General features: G+C 32.5%; 2 protein-coding genes across 5 annotated transcripts in view; both read right to left on the bottom strand.

Moving 5' to 3' along the window:
- Positions 1-1,250, bottom strand: part of Ip259 (NSA2 ribosome biogenesis factor-like IP259) — a 4,922-nt gene extending 3,672 nt beyond the window's left edge. The window contains exon 1 of one of the 4 annotated variants that reach the window (XM_018544135.1): positions 1,174-1,250. The gene's annotated coding sequence lies outside the window, so the exon portion shown is untranslated. Of the gene's footprint in view, positions 1-778; positions 1,006-1,173 lie in introns of those variants that run through there. The other 3 variants (XM_018544157.1, XM_018544149.1, XM_018544143.1) reach the window with 3 other exon arrangements.
- A 3,672-nt stretch (positions 1,251-4,922) lies between these two features.
- LOC108777283 (UPF0692 protein CG33108) lies at positions 4,923-13,122 on the bottom strand. Its single transcript, XM_018544124.1, has 5 exons — positions 13,091-13,122; positions 11,704-12,101; positions 11,155-11,487; positions 7,623-7,847; positions 4,923-5,118 (listed from the first exon to the last, which is right to left on the bottom strand). The coding sequence occupies exons 2-4, from the start codon at positions 11,916-11,918 to the stop codon at positions 7,646-7,648; spliced, it is 750 nt and encodes a 249-aa protein (XP_018399626.1). The 5' UTR covers positions 11,919-12,101; positions 13,091-13,122; the 3' UTR covers positions 4,923-5,118; positions 7,623-7,645.
- Positions 13,123-14,895: the final 1,773 nt, after the last annotated feature.

Here is a 14,895-nt window from a genome sequence, read left to right as displayed (position 1 = left end):
ATATATATATATATATATATATATATATATATATATATATATAAAGGGCATACAAGTCAAATAATGATAAACTAAAAAATAAATTAATGTGTATTTTAAAAAATTAAAGCAAAAACAAATAAATAATATTATAAACCTACTACATGTTTCAGCTTTATATTAATTATAATTAAATGCGATCAGAATACAGGTGTACCACCTTGTGCTTTGCAATCATATCAAAGATACCAATGTATCTTGTAATGCCAATGTCTAACATGATAAAACGTAAAAGTTGCAACAGCGTCAAAAATCAGTTTTCTCTTTCTAAGTTTCGGTAAAGATATAGAATACCCCGCTCTGTTCAAATTTTGATAAAAATACACTCATTCGATTCGTTTTTGCACCAAACGAACGAATCTGGCAATAAAAAATGTTGCTCTGCTCTTCGAACCGAGATATTAAGCGTTAAAGTTGACAACTATTGAGATTAGGAAATCTGTCATACAGACTACATGTAGTGCTATGAATATGCTTTTCTTCATGCTCTGTGACAGCTTTGTTCCATGCTCTTGCGTATGGGTTTCACTATTCCATACAATAGAGTGTACGAAATTTAAAATCAATTAAAAAAATGAATTAGTCACTCGTGCAATGTTTTTATTATACGTAGTTGTATTCCAAATAAATCAAAACCCATGTGGACAGAGAGGTGTATAGACAGTAAAGCTTAGGTTCGGGGCGTCATAGCAGCCCCAAAACATAGAGAAAATAACATTCTAGCCGCTTGGGGCCTAACCACCTAGAAGTTACAGCCTAGACAGTGTCCGCTTGGAATATTCTTAACCCATGAAGACAATGAGACGTGAGGACAGTCTCTGAAGATTGTTCTCTATTCTACAATGAGCTCTTTGTTTACTATTTCTTGCTTTTTATCTCTTGCTTTCTTTTTCTTTACAATCGTTTTTCCGACAATTATATTTCTTGTTTCTTCCGATGTTTGTTAACTTTCATCTTGGGCGATAGAAAATGAAAAATAGGAAAAAGAGGAAAAAAGATAAGATATAAAAGTAGCACAACGTAAGAAACAGAAAACAAAATGCACACTGCAGAACAAGCTTTAAAGTCAAAGTAACGTCGTTGATATATATCTATAATCGGGTTTAAATCACAAAAAATTGCGTCAAAATTTACCTCTAATAATGTCGTAGAAACAAAAAAATGAGGAGAAAACAACTACCAACCTACTACCACCAGTGACGTAGCGTTTTTCACTGGGAAAACTGGTGCAGCACTAGCGCCGTGCTAGGTTTATATGAAAACTGCATTAGTGTAGTGACCCTCTAATAAGAGTCTGGACACGTGAGTCCGCCATTATTCGTCAAAATTGTGCGAGAGAGAAAAAATCATGCTATCTCATTCTAGTGGCGCTGTAAGTTGTAGCTGATTGTAGCTCTACAAACTTCATAGTTTCTGTTTCTGTTTCGTCTCGCCCATGAAGGAAGATATAAGGACTAAGGAGACTCCACTCGATCTCGCCAGTCTACAAGACATGAACCCATTTTAGGTTTCGAGTTCCGTTTCCGATTGTCGACACTCGCAGCGCTCGTGAATTTAGTAGTGCTGTGAGAAATGATCATTTCTCTTACTCGCACTCATCAGAATCGGAAGCTGAACTCGAAACCTAAAATGGGTCCACTTTTATTTTACGGAGTGGAGTCTCCTTATATCTTACTTCCTGGTCTCGCCTCATGCATCGTATCATTTTTAAGACCAGTTGCGGGATTCTCTAAACGTTTTATCGATGATTGTCGCTATCGTTAACTGGCGACAGCCAATGGCAGGACAATCCTAAAAGAAAGCGCTGCTCTCATTGGCTGTCGCTAGTTAACGATTACAACAATTATCGAAAAAACGTTTAGAGAATCCCACAACAGGACCATTAATATTCGAAGAAGAAGAAGAATCATTATGATTAATATTATTATATTATATATTATTATTATATTATATTATTATATTATTATTATATTATTATTATATTATTATTATTATTATTTATTATTATTATTATTATTAATATTATTATATTATTATGATTAATATTATTATTTATATTATTTTTATTATGCGTTAAAGGAATATATGTTACATTTTTGTTATATGTTAAATATAATAATTACAAAAACATTTTTATTAAATATAAATACTGTATATCTAATATACATAAATAATATGAAATATACATGAAATATTTTTTTCTGCATAAATATACTACTTTATTTATTCCCTATTGGTGCTACCTAAGTATTTTTTGTTAAGAATTTTAAAGCATTAATTGTATTATTTGTATTTAAATTTAATTTTTATTAAAGTTTCTTAATCTTGTAATATTTTTATAAATTTTATATATTCTTAATATATTAATTTTTATATTTTCAATATATTTATAATACTTACTTAATTGTTGTTTTTATTTTATGAAAGACATATTGCAACGTTTTTTTTACATAAAAGTTTTTATAGAAAATATTTAATAATGTTAATATAAGTTAAATAATAATAAAAATAAAAATTGTAATTGATTCTACTTTAATTTTTACGAATTTATTAATTTTTACAATTTATAAATTTAAAGAAATTTGCGGGAATGGATGATAAATGTCGGACCAATCACAAACCGGGGAGAAGGTGGCCAGACTCTTATTGGAGGGTCACTACTATATAGAAGCAGGGAATGGAAAGTTACTTTTTAAAAATAACTAGTTACAGTTACTCGTTACTAGAGTCCTAGATATCAGAGAAGCGCAACCGATGTTCCGCGTCCTGATTAGCTGACTGTCAACCAATCATGACATTCACTCAGTGGTATTAAAAATGGCTGACTAATAGACGATTGGTGGATTTCATATTTCGTCTGCAAACGACGCCATTTTTAATACTTTTCTTAGTAATTTTGCGATACTGACTTAAGTCGGTTGCGCTTCTCTGATATCTAGGACTCTACTCGTTACCGAGTAAAAAATGTAACTAGTTACAGTTACAGTTATCGCTTTTTAAAAGTAACTCGTTACAGTTACCGTTACTTGAAAAATAACTTTTCGTTACTTTTCCGTTACTTTTTTAAAATCAATTTAAAAATGTACTTTTGCTTTTTTTTTTTATATGTAATACTGACAAATATATAGTTTTATTTTGAAAAAAAAAAAACAATGTAGAATGGCTCAAATAATAAATTAAATAAAAGTAAAATGAGAAGGGTTACGAGCCAATAATGAAATAGTTTATTTCCGATAAGAACGACGATGACAATGTAATTAAATGTATAAATATATATTAGAACAATACATAGATAAAACAAGATAAAAACAAACGACGTTTCGACACTTATTGTCATCGTCTTTTAAACTGTTTCGCTTTTGGGTTCATAGCCCTTCTCATTTTACTATTATTTAATTTATTTTTTAATTTTTTTTAAACACAGTTTTGTAATTCTAAAACCTGTAAAATATGCAGCAAACTGAAATATTTGTATGTCCTATGTATTACATAGAAGATAGAAGTGTAAAATAATTACTGAATCATAACGGCCGAATGTCTAAGGGCTTTCAAGCCTTATGGGCCTTCTACAATAAGCCATAAGTCATAAATCGGAAGTAAGAAACTCAAAATTGACAACTGTGATTGGTCCATTTCTAGTTTATGACTTATGATTTGTGACTTACGGCTTATTGTAGAAGGCCCATTATTGATAAGCGCTATAAATAGCATGTATCCAATCGAACCGTGTTCAATCGTGTGCAAAGTAACGACAAAAGTAACTGTAAATTTCGTTACCGTTACCCAAAAAATGTAACTCGTTACCGTTACAGTTACCAAAAAAAGAAAGTAACGCAGTCACCAGTAAAGTTACCAAAAAAGTAACTTGTAACTGTAACTTCGTTACAAGTAACGAGTTACTTCCATTCCCTGTATAGAAGTCTGTGGAGCATACCCTTATCTTTCTACCATGGTTATACTTACACGATTAATGAAGCGCGCAAATATATTTGTACTTCATTAACTGCACTGAATTCTCATTAGGCCGGAATCAGACTACGCATTGAAAATTGAGATTGAAGATTAAAAATTGAAATTTGACCAATGAGGATAAAGAAATTTTAACTCCTATTATTTTAATTAGCCAAAATTTAATCTTTCAATCTTCAATCTCAATCTTCAATGCGTAGTCTGATTCCGGCCTTTTAGTCTTGTTTTAAACAGATTGTTTTTTTTTTTTGCAAAAGTCCACGGCGCGAACTAAAAATTATGCACAAATGCGGTTTACAGCTTTCGAAAGAGTGAATCTTTATCTTTAATTTGCCTTTTTTCGATCTCTGTACGATTTTTTTTCACTGAGTTATTCAACGTTGAAATACAAATGACCTCTTTTGCTTTAACATAATTTTTAATTCGTACCGTGGACTTTCGCAAATTTCGTCCAAAAAATTTTGAGATTTGATGCATTTTCATTTATGTTTGTGTAACTTTATGAAATATCAGTAATACCGTTCTTTTAAATTATTGATTTGAAAAGTACAGATTTCAAACTTTAAAATGCTTTTTTAAACATCTCGATACGATGATTTTTTACGAAGTTATTTAATCTGAAAGTTTGCCTATTTTTGCAGGGTGGAGCAAGTGATACTTTAATTTTATTGAGTAGTGTATATTAATATAGGCTCACACAATTCAAATATTAGCAAAAATAGATATATGATAAGAGAAAGGAATATAAACAAAAATACTAAAGATAAGTATACATATATAAAGAAAATGACATGGTATATTAACAACGAAATAAGAATACACTGTTGACATGTATATCATTAGTTTACAATCAACATTTGTAATCTTGAAACATAAAATTTCTTATTTGATTAGATTTCTTAATATATTTTGTCACATGATATATATATATATACATTTATTATTACTGATGTACTCTATAAACAGAGATTCCTAGGTTTAATCGTTGCACATTAATTTTATAGCTCAAAAATCAAATTTTCTCATAAAACATGATTTAGAAAGGCGTGGCAATTCTCACTTATATACGAGCATAGCATCGTTACGGTAATATCACATCCAATACAGTCACTGCTTGAAACAAATTATATAAATTCATTTTTTCAATTTTAAATTGAAGGGAAAAACTATTAATAAATAACATAAATATGTACAAACATATGTAATAAACATTAACAATAACCAACATAATCATAAATATTGCATTCTATACATGATATATAACTGTAATAATTATTTTTAAAATTACTAGCTCGATAAAAAATTGGTATTTTTATAATTATTTAAACAATTTTACATAGAAGAATGTAATCTTTAAAGACTATCCTATATTGAAAATATATGATTATATAGTTGTATATATACTTTTTCTTGTTCATTTTGCGAAAAATTTATGTGAAGACTGTATCGCGATGATAAAGGAAGACATTATTCTTTTATACTTTTACACATACTGCGTTCATATTGATAATCTACCAAAAAAAGATATTTACTTCGATACTATCAAGATAACACAAACATTTAACAGATATTATACAATTGCTAAGAAAACGTTCTTGTACCTTTTAAACAATTTTTAATTACTTCTGTTACTTAATCGCTTCTGAATGCATATGAAATGTAGAAAAAAGAGTATATCTCATCATGTGAATAAATATTTTTATAGAATATTTTGATTGTAATGCATAATAATAAATAGAAGCTTAAAAATTGGGTATGTATCATATATTTATATAGTGCACATTTCCTATATATAAATGGACTTCGATTTTTTCACGGCACTTAGGTAAAACTTATTTTAAAGGCTTCTTTTGATTAATTTGAAGCTATACCAAGTCTATAAATTTATAGCATCTCTTTAATTTCTTTTACAATATTATAATATTATGAATGTCATATTAATAGAATTTTATATAAAATGTATGAAATGTTTTTATATGACTGAAAAGACCAGCCAGTCATGTGAGTATTTCTTTAAGTCTTTTATTTTGTGTGTGTGTGTGTGTGTGTGTGTGTGTGTGTGTGTGTGTGTGTGTGTGTGTGTGTGTGTGTGTGTGTGTGTGTGTGTGTGTGTGTGCGTGCGTGCGTGCGTGCGCGCGCGGATGTATCGTGTGTAAGTGTATTTAAAAGAAATATAGTGAAGTTTTTTTTATAGAACAATAAATAAATATTAAAATATTAGCATATAATTTAAAAAGAACGAATATTAAAATTCTGTTTTTGCTATGAATCTATATACGTATATATAAATTTTTTATCTAAAGATATACTCTTTATATCTCTACTTGTTGAATATATATATATAACTGTTAACTTAAACTAAACACACTGTATATGTGTATGTATGTATATATACATATGTGTGTGTGTGTGTGTGTGTGTGTGTAAATATTTTAAAAGTTGTATATTAAAGCTGATATACTATATAGTTATTTATTATAATTAAGATATAGTTTAGCAAAAAATTGATATAATAGATTTACTCTTTACTTATTACATTAACATAAGACAGAAACCACAATTGTTGTCAAAAACCTATTATACATCCTTTGTTTGAAGAAACATACTTAGATCTTTCCTTCTGAATTATCACTTTTGATAACAACTTGCTACATACACACATACGCACACGTACGCATGCACACATATGTATATGCATATATATATATTTACTTATGTGAACATTTTATATCTCATTTTTTACTTTACTGTGTATGCGTACACTTTTGCATTTCAATCTAAAGGATATAATACTATCGAGAGACAATTATTTCGGCCTGCCGGAATTCTTATTTACATTAAGTTACGTATAATTCCAGTAAAACAAAAATAATGCCATTTAGAATTGCAAATACTAACACTTTTTAATAGATATCATGACTACCATTATGTAAAGTATTTTGCATAAATTTAAATTTAATTAAAGAGTCGTATAATATACATAATTGATTGATCCTTATGGAAGCCGTGTGTATTATATGCAATAATTCAGTCGACAACGGGCAAATGAGAGTACGGCGTGGTTCTTGTTACGCAAAACAATAAAAATTGATAGCTTTTCTCAATTTATTCCAGTTTTAGAACGTCGAACGTTTGGCCATTGTACTGTTATGATGTAATTTTTGTATAAGATGGTTTTATGTGTTAATTTTCTTTTGGCTATTTTTAATACCTAAGATGAACGATTTGAGTTTGATTTGTTTTATTGTATCTTGTGAGATTTTGAACATTTCATCTAACAATGTGATGTGACATATTCCACAAGAATTATTAATTATTATGTAAAATAGAAGAATTTATGGATATGCTGTATTAGCTGATGAAGGATCTATATGAATCGAAACGTTCTAAAACTGGAATAAATTGAGAAAAGCTATCAATTTTTATTGTTTTGCGTAACAAGAACCACGCCGTACTCTCATTTGCCCGTTGTCGACTGAATTTTTGGAATTCTAAGAGTCCAGAAATGATATTTTTTGTTATTATAAGCAATGTTACGTCTCGAATATTTAGCACAAATGGACATAGATTATTGGCAAATTTTAATTTTTTTTAGCGTGAAATTAATAAATTACCTATAATTTTTTTCATTATAACTCTACATGTATGGATGTAATGCCAGTGCTCTGCCGCGTAAGCCTTTCTGACCTCCAACACCACCCTTTGGTATAACGTATCCTCCCGCATGTCTCGCTGTACCCTCTTCCTCCAAGTTGCCGTTACTTTCAATCAAATCACGTAAGGGCCAACAAGCCAAATGACGCGATTTGCCGTGACGTGCCAGAACGTGATATCCTTGTCTAAAAATATTAATATCATAGTAATTTTTTTTGTCCTCACTTTGAAATACATACTTACGCGCGAAGAAAGTAAATCAATTTTAATAAAAAGAATGATAGCTTCGCCTATTTTTTGGATCTCGAATTTCAAACTTTTTTTTTATGGCAAATAGTACTATTAGATGAAACATTAATCCTAGTAAAATTTCAAAATGAGCATAGGCACGGTTCTGGAAATACAAGGAGGTGAAAATGATGATTTCCAGTTAGAGTATATTGCATAAGGAAGAAAATGTGGTTGAAGTTCATTGGTAATATTAACGGTAAATTCTGTCGAATAGATCATTTACGATTCATTGTTCATATCTCGTTACTGTAGTGATAAGTATTATTACATTTTTGTTTTGATAGATAAAGTAAAAACTGGACGGGATTCTATTCATGAGTACTATTGTACTTGTGAAAGTGGTGACTGCAGGTTGTTGCAATCATATAATGACAATTGTGTGGTTCCTTGGATTTGCTCAATACCATGGGATAAAAATAATCAATCCTGAAATATGCAATGTATCTATCACGATTTACAAAACAACCCTACATATTAAGAGGCAAGAGGACTCACATTAAAAAAGCACTCCAATATATGAGAGCCAAGGGGATTCTTATTAAAAATCTGTGTTAAAAACCCCAATCTGTGAGAATCAAGGGGACTCATAGTAGAAAAGCATCCCGATCTGTGAGAGGCAGTGTCAAATGTCACTTCAACTGCATCTATCTTTAGGAATCTTCATGCTAGACGAAAATTGAGGTCATAATTAAAACCGGCATTAAAAAATCCATAAGAAACGATGTTTTACTTCGTTAAATATATATTTTATTCCTTGGTATAGACTTGAAGAGTTTCGTATACTTTATGAGAAACCATCACTTTCATCCCTTTATATCTCCGGAACCACGCCTATGCTCATCTTAAAATTTCTCTAGGATTAATGTTACATCATATAGTATTATTTGGCATAAAAAGTTTAAGGTCGACAGGAGTGACCCGTGGAGACCAGAAATATTTTTGTTATGCCTTTTTTACAAAAAAAAAAGCTCTGTATGAACCTTCAAGAGCCTTTTTTGATTACGAATATCACAATCAAAACACGATTCATGTTATATTTCAGCCATAATTTCAGCATAAAGGTATACATTTATGAGTGCAGATCAGTGCAGATTTAGGTCAGTTATGCTCATTTTTTTCCTCAAAAAAATAATATTTCCTTATGAAACCTGTTGAGATTTCATTGTTATATTGCTGGGAAGGCTCGTACAGAGTCAGATTTGATTCTTGACAATTTTTATTAAAATAAGATCATGTATACACCTCTCAACTGCACCATAGTACACATCGAGTGAGATAACAGAACAAATTTTTATTATGCCTTTTTTTTACAAAAAAAAAATAGCTCTGTACGAGCCTTTAGGAGCCTTTCCTAATTACGAATATCATAATTAAAACGCGATCCATCCAGTATTTTAGCCGTAATTTAGGAATAAAAAATTCATCTTCGACTAGAGATCTCTGGGTCACTCCTGTCGACCCTTAAAATTCGAGGTCCAAAAAATGGGTAAAAAAACAGGTTTTTTTGTCATCACTCTTTAACAAGCGAGTAAAATTAATGTACATCACATAATAAAATTAATAACTAAAAGTACACTTAATGTAGAAAACTGATGTTTTCTTTATATACCAGGTGTACAAGTATGAAATGCAGATTTGGGATAATAGATGGTGCACCAATGCAGTGTGTAGTAGAGTAATTATAGGTACTCTAGTGTGTAGTAGTGTTCCTATAATAATAGGAACACTATATACTATATACTATGTTATTATAGGAACACTAGTGTGTAGTATAAAGATTTGACGTATATGCCATTTTGTTGTGCCATCAACAAGTATCAAACGCGCATAAGTGATAAATTGAGTGTTTGCATAGTATTGTTTTGTTGTGTTCAATATGTCGAAATTTGTGACAAATAAAGAGCATTTGCCGACAGCATTAATTAAAACTGCTGCTGAATCATACTGATTACTTCGAGAGGCTTATGGAGAACATTCTCCATCGCAAGATACGTGTGAACGATCTTTCGGCGTTTCAAAAGTGGTGATTTCGATGTTGTAGACAAGAAACACGGAAAACCGCCAAAAAGATACGAAGATGTAGAATTGCGAGCATTGTTGGACGAAGATAATTCACGAACACAAAAACAATTCGCAAAGCAATTGAGCATTAGTCAACAAACTGTTTTTAATCGCCTACGAGAGATGGGAAAGATTCAAAAGGTCGGCATATGGATACTATATGAGTTAAACGAGAGGTAGATGGAGAGGCGCAAAAACACATGTGAAATTTTGCTCGAACGATACAAAAGAAAGTCGTTTTTGCATTGTATCGTTACTGGGGATGAAAAGTAGATATATTTTGAGAATCCCAAGCGCAAAAAATCACCCACATCGACCGCAAGACCGAATCGCTTTGGCAGGAAGACGATGCTCTGTGTTTGGTGGGACCAGAAGGGTGTGGTCTATTATGAGCTGTTAAAGCCTGCTGAAACGATTAATACCAAACGCTACCAACAACAATTGATCGATTTGAATCGTTCGCTACTCGAAAAACGACCAGAATATCGAAAAAAGCAACACAAGATCATTTTTCTCTATGACAATGCTCCTCCATCACATACGGCAAAACCGATTCGCGACACGTTGGAAGCACTCAGCTGGGAAGTGCTAGCCCATGCGGCTTACTCACCAGTTGCGGGATTCTCTAAACGTTTTATCGATGATTGTCGCTATCGTTAACTAGCGACAGTCAATGGCAGGACAATCCTGAAAGAAAGCGCGGCTCTCATTGGTTGTCGCTAGTTAACGATAACAACAATTATCGAAAAAACGTTTAGAGAATCCCGCTGCAGACTTGGTTCCTTCCGATTACCACTTGTTTACATCGATGGGTCACACACTTGCTGAGCAGCGCTTTTATTCGTACGAAGATATGAAAAAATAGCTCGATGAATAGTTCGTGGCAAAAGGGAAAGATTTTTACTGGCGTGATATCCACAAATCACCCGAAAGATAGGAAAAATGTGTAACTAGCAATGGAGCAGTATGCTTCAAAGTATTGAATAAACCACTTTTTATCATTCTTCCGAAATTAACGTTTTTTTTTTTTTTTTTAAATCCGCATTTAATACTTGTATACCTGGTATACGTAATAAATGTTTTCAAAAAGAAAAATAAAAAAAATCCAATCCGAAATTCAGATAGAGCAATAAATCATACCTGGAAGAGATTAGACCAACAAGCAATGCCCAATGTGCTTTATGACCTTTTTTTAAACATGGAGCGTGATTAAAGTCAGAATCATATGGTATCAGCACCATTGCTCCATGTGCTAAAGCATGAGTTAACGTATCTGGACACTGTTGTAAATCTACTAAAATATCTGGTTTATGATCAGGTAAATATTCTGCAGCCAATGTCCCCATGAAATCGACACTATATACTTCTCCGTGTTGTGTAAATCCTCGAACACGAGCTTCAGCAAGAAGTTGATTCACAGAAACTGGTTTTGTATATTCTTGTGATGCCATGGAAAGCGCCACTAAACCGCATCTATAAAATATTCAATACTTATTTTATAGACAATTATACAGAATAATTTCAAAAAATACAAAAATATTAATTAAATTAACTAAATGTATTATAAACATGAAATAGAGAATTGATACAATTGCAAACAAAAACAATTACATCTTTTTTTTTACTCTTTTAACATAGAAAAATTACACATAGTATTTTTTATAAGATTCGCTGATTGATAATACTCACTGTGGCCCATCTTGAAGAATTGGTTCTACTTGACAGAAATAAGTTACCTCAGCATCTTTCAACTCATTTCGCGTGATCAGTTTTTCGATTTCAGCTTCTGCAGATGTAAGTGTGATTTTGGCCCAAGGAGGCAGAGAATCGGTATCATTGACTTCTGTTTTCTCACACATAGGTATTTCTGATAAGCTAGAGAGGGTCGGAGATGGTGCTGGCATTTCTCGATGCCAAAATGCAAATAATCGTTGAATTTGATATAAAAAGATACAAGAAATGTTTTAACAGCTACGAAATGTCATCCACAAATGCAAGAAGTTTTGTTTGTATCATTGTTTGCAATGACTTTGACGACATTCGAAATGAATATTCTTTGCTTATTCTAGAAACTTCCTTGGAATTTCCTGCAAGATTTACAAAGGCATACAAATAATACACAAATAATTGTCATAGCATTTAATCAGATTCAGACAGAAAAATAATTTTAGAAAACACACGTTGTTATTTACAACTTGAATTACTCTCTGATCTGTTATTCGAGTCTATTGTATACACTTATATTCTTATACAGGACAATCTAGAGTGATTTAGAGGGAGGAGCATTATTGAAGTACATTTTTTGGATTATCAAGTTATTCAACCTTAAAGAACACAAATCTACGACTACGAATACGAGCACAATTATTAGCACTTAATAAGTATATAAAGACAATATTAATACGTTTTACAAGTCGAAAATCGAATATACTCTCCAAGGGATTTGTGTGTAACTTCTAGGCTGAGTTCGGAAATATCACCCGAATACCCCTGTGTATTGTTTTATTCTTGTTTAACATTGAATGAATAATAAGGATAAGATTATACGAGGAAATAAGGGTGATATTTCCGAATGCAGTCCTAATGGCAATTGATAGCAGCGCATCGCGCCGCATTGCACATTAACGTGGAGAGAAATAATAATCAATTCCTAATGGAATATAAACATAATATTAAGCCAAGAGATCTCGACGTTCGATGCTAATTACGAGTGCAAGCGATGACAAGCGATACGGAAGCTAGTTTTTGGAAAGAAGAAACGAGTCAACGATTTTTATTTAATCATATAGCGACGAGATATAACGTTGCGCCGTATGATTTTGACATTTGCACGTCTCCGCACTTCGTCTCCTCCCTCTTCCTCATGCCTGTTCACACCGTGTGATAAATCGTGATTGATGCATATACATTATGTAATTCCGCGATAGAAAAGTATCACACATTAGCCGACATTAGCATGCATTCATATCATGGCTAATGGCTTACGCTTCCAATATTTCAAGTGTTTTAACCAAGGCAAATCAACTCGCGAGCCACTCGAGGCTCTGCGGCAATTATGGCTTTTTAAAGTACATACCATGACAGAGCCGTCGCCGCCTTTCGAACACGAGTTAACACGAGTGTAGGCCTGTAGGGTTCGGCCAATGTTTGGTCCCACTTGCACTGTCGCGCTATGCACTCGCACTACTCGGTAGTATTGGTACTCGCAATTCGCAAAACTGTCGCAGATGTCCGTCGACGTCAGTCGACCATCGACGTTCGGACAGTTCGGGTGTCGGATGGTCGACGTCGACGATTAGTTGCAATTGCGTGCAACGCTGAGACTGCACGATTGCAAGCAGTCGACGAACGACTACTTACGAACGACCATTTCGGAACGATAGAATGTTGGAGACGTCTGCCTACACACCGATTATAATGAAATTAGGCTCATTCGACGCGTTTTTGCACGAAACGAAAGAATCTGGCAGAAAAGAGTGTCGCTCTGCCCTATGAACCGAGATATTAAACGTCAAAGTTGACGACTATTTAGGTTAGGAAATCTGTCATACCGACTACCATGAAGGAAGATATAAGGAGATTCCACCATCGACATATAGAGGGTGCGTTCCACCTAACGTTCACAACGCTCACGCTCTTAACGCTGCAATCGTCTGTTCCACTAGTTGCCACTAGCACAGTATATACAGTAGCGCAACCAGGAAGTAAGATATAAGGAGACTCCACTCCATAAAATAAAAGTGGACCCATTTTAGGTTTCGAGTTCTGCTTCCGATTCTGATGAGTGCGAGTAAGAGAAATGATCATTTCTCTTACTCGCACTCATTATGCGCAGCACTACTAAATTCAATTAATAAAAAAAAAAGATTGTTTTAAAGAATTGTTTTAAAGACAATCAAAATAATGTCAATTTGACGTTATATTGATATTATTTTGATTGTTTTGTTCTCCTTGGATGATAACTTTAGAAACTAGAAACGTTTCTTGCATCTCAATGTTCTAGTTACTTCGAGTCACTAAACTTTCACCTTCCCGCTATCACATTTGATGGCGGAAAAATTCACGTGAAAAGTTTCACGTTTCAACGTTTCGCCGAGTTCTATGATCATAAGTTCACGTGAAATCTTTCACTTTTCGCCTTTCCGCTCTAGGGGAAAAGTTACATGATCGCTGCCCAGGTCGAAAGAGAAGCAGTCAATGCGCTGAGTGGAGTGCTAAGAATTCAGTACGGTTAGTACAATCTGGGGAATTCAAGTACTCTCGAAGCACTTTCGAAGCGCGCAATAGTTAACTCGGAACGACTTTCTATGCAGTCTACGCGCTTCATGCGCGACTCGGAACGCACCCTAAATCTAATGTTTCACACGCACGTATCCATTGCAACCATCTATATAAATATTATTATATTGGTTATTGTAAATACAAATAAAATATAGATAAAAAAATAATAGATATATATATCTACACATATACATATATATATGTTATATATATGTTATATATATGTTATGGTATATATATATGTGTTGTATACAGAAATTAAAAAATATTGAATATTCCAAATATACATATGTTAATATATAGCATAATATACAATAAATTCGTATGTGTTTTAGAAAATAAATGAAATAAAAAGTTGTACCTGTCATGTTCCTTTGGAAACCGAAAAAAGTGTCGTTTTTCCACAATATTTTTATTACAGTCCTCCTTTACGACACACCATCCGCTTGATTTTTGAGCACACATTTTTTTCGCCTTTTAAAATCTCTCCAAATATCTGTAACAGAAAGCTAAGATCAAAGTGCTTCAAGAGAATTTGAAATCTGTACTATTTTTGTACAGATAACCTATTCTCCGTAAAGCTAACTCGGTCTACGTTCT

This window comes from Cyphomyrmex costatus, unplaced genomic scaffold (genome assembly GCF_001594065.2).
Source record: "Cyphomyrmex costatus isolate MS0001 unplaced genomic scaffold, Ccosl1.0 scaffold1135, whole genome shotgun sequence".
NCBI lineage: Eukaryota > Metazoa > Arthropoda > Insecta > Hymenoptera > Formicidae > Cyphomyrmex > Cyphomyrmex costatus.
The sequence above is the reverse complement of the archived record's forward strand: the minus strand, read 5'-3'. Positions and strand labels throughout refer to the sequence as shown.